We start from the raw sequence: 13596 nt of genomic DNA on the forward strand, positions 1-13596 counted from the left end.
TGACAAACACGTCCAAAGCAAGTTTCGACAATATACATGGCAAGTTTTCTTGGAAGTTTTTTGTTTAGGAAGCCATGAATATGATCTGCATGTAAATGTCCCAAATTTCTCTCTGTACTTTGGGTTTGGTGTGTAGCAATGCCAGTAATAAGGCCATTGTGAGGTTTACATTGTGAGGTTTAAGCGAATATATATATATATGTTTCAAGATACATCTACATTAATCTGGCAAGAATCATGTTTATTCCTAATAATGTCTGATTATAGTGTCCCTTTTTTCAGATAGACTTGGTCTCAGTCTGTGCCCTGACTAGTGAACTAGGGAGCTGATTGAGACGCAGGGTTGGTTTTCATTTGAGTAGGCAATGAATCATTTGAATAGGCAGACAACTCTTTTGCCTATAGTATATGCAAATAATCATTTCTTTTGAAAGAAGCTAAGAAAATGACTTAATGTAGATGAGATGTTGTGACATGCTGGTGGAAGGAAGATGAGCAATCCCACACACTTGTACAAAGTGTCAAAAATGTGCAGCAAAATACCAAAGAAGTTGATTGAACAACAGCTTTTAACAACAATATTGGACATGTCTCTCCATTTCTGTTAAGACTATTAAGTTTACTAACTGTTTTTATTAGGCACTGTTCTTTTCTGCATCCATCACTGACCCATTTTTGGGTTGGTACACATCAGTTAAGAACCACTGATATAGCAATTTCACTGTTTACTTGAACATGTAAATCATTTTATTTTGCATAATTCTTCAAAAAAATATACAAGTGACTTCATTGTTTTGAGGCAGCAGTGCAATTTCATTAAAAAATAAATTAAAGATGTTTAAATAACTCTCTTAGCTATTGATAGACATTTCACTTGGTGGCATCACACATGTGGCCATTACATAAACAGTTTATACAAATTATCAGTACATTTGCATAATACATACACAAAAACACACACTCAGACACACAATCTTTCTCACACAGATTAAATAAATGACGTATTTCCCTCTAACCCCACAGTGTCAGCTCCTTGCTTCATATTTCCCAGGGTCAGAATATTGCACAGTTACAAATGTGCTGAATTACACATACATAGTGTTGGATTCATCAGGCATTCAGGGCTCATCAACTAGTTCTAGACAGCAATAGACACGTCCATGCAGCATCCTTACAACAGAAGAACTGCAAGGATCCCTGATAGAATTATCACAGCAGCTGAAAAGACAACAAAAACAGGAGTAATTAAAGTACATCCTATACTATCTCAATGAAGAAAACTAATCTAAATTAATATTTAAAGAGCAGTGTTCCCTGCAGACCTAAATGACGTCCAGCTCCACCTCTGTAAACCAAGTGTGCCAAACACATCCTTAAAAGTGAAGCTAAAGTGGCTTGAGTGCTTCCCCCTGGTGGCTGGTCCCAGTATAGCTCATAAACCCTGCCCCCTCCATGTATTCTAATGGGACGCGAGACAATCAAATTACACATCAAATGGTTTCTGCCATTTTAGAGTTTTTATCACGCTGATTTAAGTACAAGTGTTGGTTCTTTAAAACAAATTTGGGTTTATTTAGTTATTCGATGCTGTAAAAATGGTGATGTGACATCATGATTGAGAGCTATTGTCACTTGAGACAGAAACAGACTTTTTTTCGGGCTGGATATTGAGGCTTTAGCTTTAATTTCTACATTTCCATAACTGTTAATTTCACAATAATATCATGAGTTGTTCTGCTGTAATCTGTGCTAACATATACTGTGGGAGTGTGGGCGAAGAAGAAGTTGTATTTATATAGCGCCTTTCCTAGTGCTATACTATATATTTGCACACCTAAATACACATTACAAGCACAGGCCTTATATATCCACATTATTTAAAATACATATTAAATAGATACGTTTTTAGCTGAGACTTGAAGGTAGACAAAGATTATATATTGCAAAGTGATAAGTGAATTACATAATTTAGAAGCATTAACACTAAATGAGTGTTTTTTTTAGTTTTTTCTAACTACTTCCTGCTCTCTACTGCACAAACGCAGGTCCCAAATCAGCACATTTCAGACATCAGCGGCTTTACTTTTCTACAATGGGAGATAGTAAAGGGGTGTCATCCATCTTTTTTGCAGTCTATGTTGTGGACCTAATGACTGGAAATTAAAGCTCCACCCATTACATCCAGAGAGGCGGAATTGGACAACAAGCGCCACCTATTGGCTCTGCTGAGAGCAGCCTCTCCATTGTCTTTATGTTTTAAGTATCAAGTTCAGGATCATGCAGTATCAAGTTCTTACCCTGAGAAGCCGCATGCTGTAGGGAGTTGCTCCCTCCTTTAGTAGTTTTTGCTATAGTAGTTGTAATAGACGTAGTAGAAGTAGTAGCAGTAGTACTAGAGGTTGTATTTGTAGTGGGTGTTATAATTGCAACATCTGAGCTGTTATTGTTGGTTAGATCAACTGCCGAAACTGTAGTCATTCGTGTTGTTGGAGACCCCATAGTGCCTGAGGAAATGGAAATCAAGAAAAGAGGAAATGGAAATCAAGAAAAGTTTTAATTTCCTTACTTTACTTTTGATTTTGTCTTCGAAAAAAAAAAATCTCTTTAAATATTTTGATAATAGCCTCGCTCTCACCATTCGTATAGTTGCCAGTGAAGAAGAAGAGATAAGTGTTTGTGTTTGCCGCTCGGGTGCTGCTGTTGAGACCTGGAGCTATGAAAATGCACTGAATCTTTGTGTTGTTCATAAAGCCACGGAAGGATCCCGGTCTAAACTGCAGGACAAAGGAGAAAAATATGTTTAAATATAATAGTAATCTATATACCAAGAATCATGTGTGCAAACATGTGCAGGGCGTTTCAGAGAAAAGGTTCAGTGAAAAGGAGTCTTACAGTGTTATCCGGAGTCAGAATGGTGTTGTTCAGAGTGGCACGGATGAACGTCACTGTACCATTGTTGTTGACACAAGAATAGACGGTGTCACCATCACCCTGTGTGAAGCAAAGGTAAATAAGTCAGAGAAGCCAAATCTCAGGTTTGGTTCTTTGAAATCACATTTTAACAAAGGAAATTTAAGATTTAGAAAAGTATATCTGGACATATATGAGAAATGAATTAGATCTTTTACAGACCTCCTTGTTGTCTCGAGAGAGGCCGACTGCAATGTAACCACTTGACTCCCCGCTGATCTCAAAAATGAGATTGTCCGTGCTTCCGTTTACCCCTCTTGTGGAGGCAAAAATGCAACTATTCAAGATATATGGATCACAGCTAGCTGGAGTGGAGAAACATGCCCTGTCCTTCTTACAGTTGTCCTTGGTGACCTTATCCTGCAATGGTATGTTCATACAAGCCATGAAATGTAGTGCTAAAATTCAGATCTGTTAAGAATGTTCAAAAATGACTTCAGGAGTTTGTTTGCCCATATAATCTTTAAGCTAATAAGGTTAAACATATTTGTCTTGCTGTCTGCAGTGAAGGAGCTTGAGGAAACCGCTTCAACCTGAGCTTAGATATACAGTGGGTACAGGAAATATTCAGACCCCATTACATTTTTCACTCTGTTTTATTGCAGCCATTTGCTAAAATCATTTGAGTTGTTGACATTTTTGCAGATCTTTTAAAAAAGAAAAACTGAACTATCACATGATCCTAAGTTTTTAGACCCTTTGCTGTGACACTCATATATTTAACTCAGGTGCTGTCCATTTCTTCTGATCATCCTTGAGATGGTTCTTCACCTTCATTTGAGTCCAGCTGTTTGATTATACTGATTGGACTTGATTAGGAAAGCCACACACCTGTCTATATCAGACCTTACAGCTCACAGTGCATGTCAGAGCAAATGAGAATCATGAGGTTAAAGGAACTGCGTGAAGAGCTCAGAGACTGAATTGTGACAAGGCACAGATTACAAAGAAATTCTGCTGCACTTAAGGTTCCTAAGAGCTCAGTGACCAAAATCCTTCCTAGAGCTGGCCGTCCGGCCAAACTGACCTATCGGGGGAGAAGAGCCTTGGTGAGAGAGTTAAAGAACAACCCAAAGAAAGTTTGCTAAAAAACACCTGAAGGACTAGCCTAGAAATCTAATCTACCACGAGTGTCATCTAGCAACTCTCAATACCCTTCTGAGCTCTAAAAACCAAACTCTGGTCAGGTCTATCACATTGCGTATAGAGTCGGTGGGCGGGACTTAACATAGTGACGGCAGAGTTGCGCTTGCGTGCTGCTAGTAAACACAAACGCTGTCGAACGGCGGTCTTTCAAATCAGCTTTGACCGCGACTCTGGAAGACTTGGAGTTAAGCTTTTCTCTGAGAAATGAACAAAGAACGGCACTGAAGTCATTCTTAAAAGGGAAGATGTGTTCGTGAATTGTTTCATGTGAACAGTGATTGTTTAATCTATCAAGGAGTTCCGCTTCACATTGCTCTGGTTGGTTGTAGCTCTATCCAATTGCGTGCAGAAGGAGTTTGAAAGACAACCGTTTATCCCACCGCTCGGATTGAGCCCTGACAATGGTGAGTTTCCAGACCAAACATCTTGATGTGGGTCTGGCTTGTCAGGCTACTGAAGGACTCCAAGCTGGTGATACACAAGATTCTCTGGTCTGATGAGACCAAGATAGAACTTTTTGGCCTTAATTCTAAGCAATATATGTGGAAAAAACCAGGCACTGCTCATCACCTGTCCAATACAGTCCCGACAGTGAAGCATAGTGGTGGCAGCATCATGCTGTGGGGGTGTTTTTCAGCTGCAGGGAAAGGATGACTGGTTGCAATCAAGGGAAAGATGATTGCGGCCAAGTACAGGGATATCCTGGACAAAAACCTTCCCCAGAGTGCTCAAGACCTCAGACAGGGCTGAAGGTTCACATTCCTACAAGACAATGACCCTAAGCACACAGCTTAAATAACAAAGGAGTGGCTTCACAACAACTCTGTGACTGTTCTTGAATGGCCCAGCCAGAGCCCTGACTTAAACCCAATTGAGCATATCTGGAGAAACCTGAAAATGGCTGCCCACCAATGTTTACCATCCATTCTGACAGAACTGGAGAGGATCTGCAGGAAGAAGGGCAGAGGATCCCCAAATCCAGGTGTGAAAAACTTGTTGCATCTTTCCCAAAAAAGACTCATTGCTGTATTAGATCAAAAGGGTACTTCTACTAAATACTGAGCAAAAGGACTGAATACTTAGGACCATGTTTAATAAATCTGCAAGAAATTCAACAATTCTGTGTTTTTCTGTCAATTTGTGCTGTGTGTACATTAATGAGAAAAAAAATGAACTTAAATAATTTTAGCAAATGGCTGCAATATAACAAAGAGTAAAACATTTAAGGGTGTCTGAATAATTTCTCTACCCACTGTACCCCTTTAAAAATATATGTTTTTATATTTTATATATTAAAAAGTATCGTACACAATCTTAATCAGGAATAAAAAACCGGCTCACCAGTCTGTTCACACTTACATTTGTTGTACCAGTGTTTGCTGCTGCATTGTTGGTACTCTGAGATACTCCATTGGCATTAGAGGCAGTGTTGTTTGGTGCAGGAGTGGCATTAGATGAAGCAGTAGCATTAGATGAGGTGGTGTTTCGTGCTGCAGTGGCATTAGATGTAATAACATTTGGTGCCGCAGTTACATTAGATGATGCAGTGACATTAGATGATGCAGTGGCGTTTGGTGCACTAGTGACATTAGATGATGCAGTGGCGTTTGGTGCTCTAGTGGCATTAGAAGATACAGTGACATTAGATGATGAAGTGGCGTTTGGTGCGCTAGTGACATTAGATGATGCAGTGACATTAGATGATGAAGTGGCGTTTGGTGCTCTAGTGGCATTAGATGATGCAGTGACATTAGATGATGCAGTAGCGATTGGTGCCACAATGACATTAGATGATGCAGTAGTGTTTGGTGCCGCAGTGACATTAGATGATGCTGTAGCATTTGGTGCCGCTGTGACATTAGATGATGAAGTGGCGTTTGGTGCTCTAGTTGCATTAGATGATGCAGTGACATTAGATGATGAAGTGGCGTTTGGTGCTCTAGTGGCATTAGATGATGCAGTGACATTAGATGATGCAGTGGCATTTGGTGCCGCAGTGACATTAGATGATGCAGTGGCATTTGGTGCCGCAGTGACATTAGATGATGCAGTGGCATTTGGTGCCGCAGTGACATTAGATAATGCAGTGGCATTTGGTGCCGCAGTGACATTAGATGATGCAGTGGCATTTGGTGCCGCAGTGACATTAGATGATGCAGTGGCATTAGATACAGTGGCATTTGGTGACGCAGTGGCATTTGGTGCCGCAGTGACATTAGATGATGCAGTGGCATTAGATACAGTGGCATTTGGTGACGCAGTGGCATTTGGTGCTGTGGTGGCATTTGATGCAGTGGTGTTTGTACTGGGTATTATGACTGAAACATCTGTGCTGTTAGGGTTGCTTAAGTCCACTGACCCATTTGTAATCAGTCTACTGACTGGAGAATCCAGAGAACCTGAAGTGAAGGGAAGAAAATGTTTTACTTCTGTGACAAAACAGAATAAACTTTAGTTACTTGATCAAAATGTTGCACTCACCATTTAAGATGTTGCCTGTTAAAACAGAGATGAAAGTTTCTGTGGTTGCTGCACGGGAGGTGCTGCTGCCGAGACCCGCAGCGTTGAAAATGCATTGAATGTTTCTTCCGTTAAGGGAACCACGGAGACTTCCAGGGATAAACTGCAGCACAACAGAAGTAATGCTACTCAATATCTCATGGCTAAGATGGCACAGAAAGTGCATATGAGGTGGCATATACAGTGTTGTGAGCCAGTATATTTGAATTGGTTTTATGCATTATTTCATCTTTACACAGATTTTAGAGGCAACCTTTTGAGACCTCTGTGGATAGTACTATAACTGAGATTTTCCTTGAAGTCTTCACTAATTTTATATACTACTATATTATTATCTGTTAAGAATCTTCGTTTTTTGATATTGTTTTATAGAGAAGGCTCTCTGAAAAGTCTTACTGTGTTATCCTGAGTCAGTCTTTGATTGTTCAATGTGGAACGGATCAACTTCAGTTCACCATTGATTTTGGCGCAAGCATAGACGATGGCACCTTGACCCTAAAGATGTGAAAAGGAAATTAGTCAGTGAATCAGAAGTTTAAGATTAAATTGCTTAAATATTAAGATTATTTTAAAGAAATATATGATTAAAAAGCAGCTGGATTTGATAACTTACACTGCTGTATCGAGATAGGGCAGCTGCAATATAACCATCTGATTCGCCACTGAGCTCAAACGTAAAATTATCTGTATTTCCGTTTACTCCTCTTGTGGAGAGGAAATAGCAAGGTCCTTGTGCACCTGGATTACATGACGGTGGAGCAGAGAAACAAGCCCTATCGCTCCTGCAGTTACCCCTGCCAGTAATTTCCTGCAATGAAAACAATCAAATTTAATTAACACAAAAACATAAATGCAATAGTGTTCACTTTAACAGTCAAGATTGTTATTATTTGCATTTTTAAACATGAAAGGGTGCTTGACTTACTAGTGGTTGATTATTGATGTTGGTCATGATATTAGAGCCTGATGATGTTATATTATTGGGAGGGCGGGTCAGGGGCAGGTTGGTGGTCATGTTGGGAGGACGGGTCATGGTAAGGTTGGTGGTGATTGTGGGAGGGCTTGTGTAGGTCAGGTTCATGGTCATGTTGGGAGAGCGGGTTATGGTCAGGTTGGTGGTGATGTTGGGACGGCTTGTGAAGGTCAGGTTCATGGTCATGTTGGGAGAGCGGGTTATGGTCAGGTTGGTGGTGATGTTGGGACGGCTTGTGTAGGTCAGGTTCATGGTCATGTTGGGAGAGCGGGTTATGGTCAGGTTGGTGGTGATGTTGGGACGGCTTGTGTAGGTCAGGTTCATGGTCATGTTGGGAGAGCGGGTTATGGTCAGGTTGGTGGTGATGTTGGGACGGCTTGTGTAGGTCAGGTTCATGGTCATGTTGGGAGAGCGGGTTATGGCCAGGTTGGTGGTGATGTTGGGACGGCTTGTGTAGGTCAGGTTCATAGTCATGTTGGGAGAGCGGGTTATGGTCAGGTTGGTGGTGATGTTCGGACGACTTGTGTAGGTCAGGTTCATAGTCATGTTGGGAGAGCGGGTTATGGTCAGGTTGGTGGTGATGTTCGGACGGCTTGTGTAGGTCAGGTTCATAGTCATGTTGGGAGAGCGGGTTATGGTCAGGTTGGTGGTGATGTTGGGACGGCTTGTGTAGGTCAGGTTCATGGTCATGTTGGGAGAGCGGGTTATGGTCAGGTTGGTGGTGATGTTGGGACGGCTTGTGTAGGTCAGGTTCATGGTCATGTTGGGAGAGCGGGTTATGGTCAGGTTGGTGGTGATGTTGGGACGGCTTGTGTAGGTCAGGTTCATGGTCATGTTGGGAGGGCGGGTTATGGTCAGGTTGGTGGTGATGTTGGGAGGGTTTGTGTAGGTCAGGTTCATGGTCATGTTGGAAGGACGGGTCATGGTAAGGTTGGTGGTGATGTTGGGAGGGCTTGTGTTGGTCAGGTTCATGGTCATGTTGTTGGGAGGACGGGTCATGGTCAGGTTAGTGGTGATGTTGGGAGGGTTTGTGTAGGTCAGGTTCATGGTCATGTTGGAAGGACGGGTCATGGTCAGGTTAGTGGTGATGTTGGGAGGGTTTGTGTAGGTCAGGTTCATGGTCATGTTGTTGGGAGGACGGGTCATGGTCAGGTTAGTGGTGATGTTGGGAGGGTTTGTGTAGGTCAGGTTCATGGTCATGTTGTTGGGAGGACGGGTCATGGTCAGGTTAGTGGTGATGTTGGGAGGGCTTGTGTTGGTCAGGTTCATGGTCATGTTTGGAGGACGGGTCATGGTCAGGTTGGTGGTGATGTTGGGAGGGCTTGTGTTGGTCAGGTTCATGGTCATGTTTGGAGGACGGGTCATGGTCAGGTTAGTGGTGATGTTGGGAGGGCTTGTGTTTGTCAGGTTCATGGTCATGTTAGAAAGGAGGATCATTATGTTTGTCCCCTTGACTCCAAGCATCGTGCATGCCAACCCCAGGATAGCCACATAGATCCATTTACTTCCCATCAGTGATCTTTATATACCTATATGTCTGTTAATCTTGCAACTCAATTTTTGTAACCTGTAATTAAAAATGTAAAGAAAGCAATTAAGTTTGTATAATCAACAATAACAACAAAAACAAAAAAGTTTTTTTTTTGTGACAATTTACAATCTGATAGCCATTAATTACAGACAGACTATATCTGAAATACTTTACATACATACATACTCATGTTTGTTACTTCATTTACCATTATTAATAGTTTTAAGGCACTTTAAAGTTAACAGTTTAACCATAACAAGTTAAGTCACCTTCATTTATTTAACACTTTTCACATATAGGAAATGAATGGGAGAGAGATAGATTGTTTTGGCTGTACATCAGCTCTAGAAAAAAGTTATTGTCCATCTAAAGTAAGGTTTTATTTGACTTATTTCCGTTGTAAATAATCATTAGTTATTAACTTTGGGGTCATTTACATGAAAACATTTTCAAACAAAATAGAAAACTATCGATGCATTCTGGCTGCTCATCCATACGGCAACAACGCCTGGCAGCTAGAGAATGCAAGCCTTGAAACAGGTTTTGAAATTATACCGTTATCATCTAGCCTGACAAGCCAGAATCACATCAAGATCTTGGGTCCGGGAACACACCATTGGCAGGGCTCAATCCGAGAGGCGGGATAAACGGTTGTCTTTCAAATTCCCTCTACACTCAATAGGGTGGCGCAACAACCAACCAGAGCAACAGAGTTGTGGCCAAAGTTGATTTGAAAGACCGCTGTTCACCAGTTTCTTTGTTTTTAAGTAGCACGCAGAACCATCGCAACTCTGCCATCCTTATGTTAAGCCCGCCCACCGACTCTATACACGATGTGATTGGCCTGACCAGAGCTTAATTTTTTCAGCTCACAATCCAATGGAGAGTTGCTAGACTACCCTGGCTGCAAATTAGATTTGCTGCTGCTAGGGTGTGTCTAGATTTCTAGGCTAGTTATTGTCTTCATAACACTAACATTTATTGACTGAAGCTCACCCCAAAATTAAAATTCTGTCATAAATGTCATTCCAAATCTGTAAGATTTAAATCTATTAATCTTCGAAACACAAATTAAGATATTTTAAATGAAATCTGAGAGATTTATGTCCTGTTGTTGACCTATGGTAAAGTGAAAATTACAAAAAATAATGGATCCTCAGAATTCATCCCGTAAACTAAATGTGAATATAGACAATGTAATTTGGCAACAACAACAACCACAACAAAAACAAAGGATTTTCCAAAAAGTTTTTTTCACTTTGGAAAGTCAGTGGCTCCTTAATCATAACATAAAAAGAAATGATACGTCAAATGATTAATCCTTGTGATCTAACCATACAATATATATTCAAAATATCTAATATTCAATCAATTAAATGTGTATTTTTTTCTATAAAGATAAAGCACAGAGGAAATAATACAAACCAATTATTTCTGTATATTAGCAAGTTAACACATGGGGAAAAAATGTGGTTTCTACAAATATCCAGGCATTTAGTTACAATGAAAATATATATATATATATATATATATATGAATGTACTTCCATAATAAAAATAAATGCCAAAGCAAACAGCTACTTGTTTTAAAGAGTAATAGCACAAACACATTTCAATAGAAAAAAATTGCTTGGTTAAAGGTACATTTAAAAATGGCTTCTAAATGTGCCGTCAGTTCTGAGATTTGTTTAATTTTTGTAATCTAATGCAATGCCGTTCAGACATCCTAGATGAGAGGGTTCTGTATGGACCCTTAAAAACCCTTCATATATAGAACCTTTTAGGGGTTCATCATAGGATCGTTTTACGGATTTAGTTTGAATTCATTCACTTTGGTTTAATTCAGTTTTTATTTTTAAAAACATTTTGAAATAAACAACTCATAAACATTGTTTTTCACTAGGAAAAAAATAAATAAATAATAATACAAATTTTTGTTGCTGCATAAAAGTTCTATACATTTCTAAATAAAACCTTTTTTTCTAAACTGTACTTCAAATACATCAAAGTATGACATCTCATCTGTATATACATCATATGTTAAATCATTGTATAGTATAATTAAATGTATCTGTCTCTGCAGATGTAATTCCCTCAATATGTTGAAAGGCGTGTTTAAAAGAAGTTTAAAGTATTTCTTACCTGTGTGTGAGAAGTTCTATGAGTTTATGATCAATGATGAAGGTGACAAGTATCTCTCCCTTTAATGGCTCGTGTTCAGGGTGGGACCTGAAGGTTTGGAGACTCTGGTTTCAACTGCTTTTTTCTATTTTTGTATTCAGTGTTCGTCATTTGAACATTCAAGTCTAAAAGCAAGATCAACACTTAGTGATGTATAGCATAGGGAGGAGTAGCACTCCTAGAAAAACTACAGCAGCTCATATTCATACATTCCTGCTGCACCTTAACTCAAATACAGCAGATCCTCCGGTGACGCTGTGCAGTGACGGAAATAATCCGTTTACCATCATCACTTGTGATGCACTTGACTGACAATAGCTTTCTTCATCAGAAAAAGAGTCGGACAAAACCTCACATAATATAAAAGTGAATATAAGTAGAAGATTCACTGAAGCCAATTTGGTTTTGATACATATTATTGAGTAATATTTCGTCGTAGGTGTTTGTATATTGTTTGAAGGAAACTGCAAAAAAAAGTAAATGTTGAGTTTATTGAACTTTAAAACATTTGTTGATACAATGAAAGAAATTTAAATTGTAACTGAACCACGGAAAATTGATAAATTGATAAATATGGTTACACAAACTTTTAGTAATGTTTTTATTTTTTTATTACAGTTTGTAAATAGAACAAGTAATTTGTTTTAATGAGAAAATGACTATTTTTCTTTTCTCAAATGAGTTTCTTTAATTCAGTGTGTTACTTGCAATTTCTTAATAAAAAATAAAATAAAAGTTTTAAACAGTTTCTACACAACACATTTTTTTCAGAAAAAGAGTCATAGTTATATTCTGTAGTTTCAACTGTAGAAGTTACATTGAAGCCAGTTTGGTTCAGATGCATATTATGGAGTAATATTTAGATGTAGGTATTGTGTTATATTGTTTTAGGGATTTTTTTGGTGTTTGTTTTATGAGAAAATACTATTTGAGTTTCTTTTTTCTTCTTCCTCAATTGAGTTTGTTACTTGCCATAACTATTTTGTAAAATGTTTGAGGGTTAAACTGTTTCTACAGCACATTTTTCAGTATTATAACTGGTATGTATTTGGCAGAAGCATTGGTAAAAGTGTTGTCACAGTTGATCTTGTGGTTACCGTCTAATCACTGCCTCTTCAGCCTTTGTTCTTCAATACATGAAAACTCCTTAAATATTTACTCAGGGTGAGGTATAGGCATTTGCTTTTATACATTAAATCACCAACAACTGCAAATAACCACAGTCCATTAAGAATGACCTTGAGTCTACTTGACCGTAGAAAAAAACTGAAATTCTAAAAAAAACACACATAACACAGGCATTATGTTTTATTGGTCTGAAAAAGGAGCGAGAATTAAAGAATTTGACCATCCAACTTGGCATTTGTTAAAACAAACAAGATTGACGCTCATCAAACTTTTATTCTGGTCTGTTAAATACTTCTGGGACGATCATGGCTATTTTAGGCCACCGCGTCTGTTAGTTATGTTATATAAGCATTGATGAGCATCAAGTTATTGTTGAGCTGCTCTTCCAGTTTCTCCAGATAGCGACGTAATGAAGGGACAGTGCAGAGTGAAGCTTCACACCCAGTCGAAGACAAAAATTCCAACTGCACCATCAATTGAGACAAAAGGTATAAAAAAAGCTCAAATTCTCCAGAATGCACTCCTGCATTCTGGAGAATTTGAGCTTTTTTATACCTTTTGTCTTCATTCTTCAGTCTGGAAACACAGACACAAGTGAAATCCATTTTTAAACATAGTTTGACACTGAGCAATGATATGATCAGTCAGTCATGGCAACTTACGTTTTTACATTACTTTGACTTAAAATATTTTTATATAATTCATATGAGATTCAACTCCAGTTTGTAAGTCAGTTTAACATAATTTAAGTTTAAAGGACGTACAGCCAATCTAATGCTTAATTTACGGCAGAAATTGAACTTAATTTTTAAGATTTCCTTTGTATATATCTTATTGTATATTATTTATTATATTATTTAAATTACTGCATCATGCTACATACTGTATTTTGTCAGTAAAATTATTGGTAACTAAGTAAATAAATAAATAACAACAAAAGAAGGCATGGAAAGTACTAAATAAAGCTAATTTATTGTATAATTGTAGTGTAACTATAAAGTACACATACGTATAATATAATTAAACAATATGTAATATTTGTGGAATAAAGGGGTAACTATCGGGAAAATTGACAACCTAATTATACTGTAAGCGTTTTTAATTAAGGGGTAATTATCTGTGTCAGGGTAAGTGGTACTTCTGGTGTT

At 38.5% G+C, this 13596-nt stretch overlaps 1 protein-coding gene across 1 annotated transcript; it reads right to left on the minus strand.

The window, feature by feature from the left end:
• Positions 1–811: 811 nt before the first annotated feature.
• Positions 812–9028, minus strand: si:cabz01007794.1 (mucin-2). The gene is made up of 10 exons (XM_067445167.1): positions 7562–9028; positions 7250–7444; positions 7033–7131; positions 6598–6739; positions 5476–6515; positions 3133–3330; positions 2893–2991; positions 2636–2774; positions 2298–2504; positions 812–1218 (listed from the first exon to the last, which is right to left on the minus strand). The coding sequence occupies exons 1-10, from the start codon at positions 9026–9028 to the stop codon at positions 1172–1174; spliced, it is 3633 nt and encodes a 1210-aa protein (XP_067301268.1). The 3' UTR covers positions 812–1171.
• Between the last annotated feature and the right edge of the window lie 4568 nt (positions 9029–13596).

This window comes from Pseudorasbora parva, chromosome 1 (assembly GCF_024679245.1).
Source record: "Pseudorasbora parva isolate DD20220531a chromosome 1, ASM2467924v1, whole genome shotgun sequence".
NCBI classification, from domain to species: domain Eukaryota; kingdom Metazoa; phylum Chordata; class Actinopteri; order Cypriniformes; family Gobionidae; genus Pseudorasbora; species Pseudorasbora parva.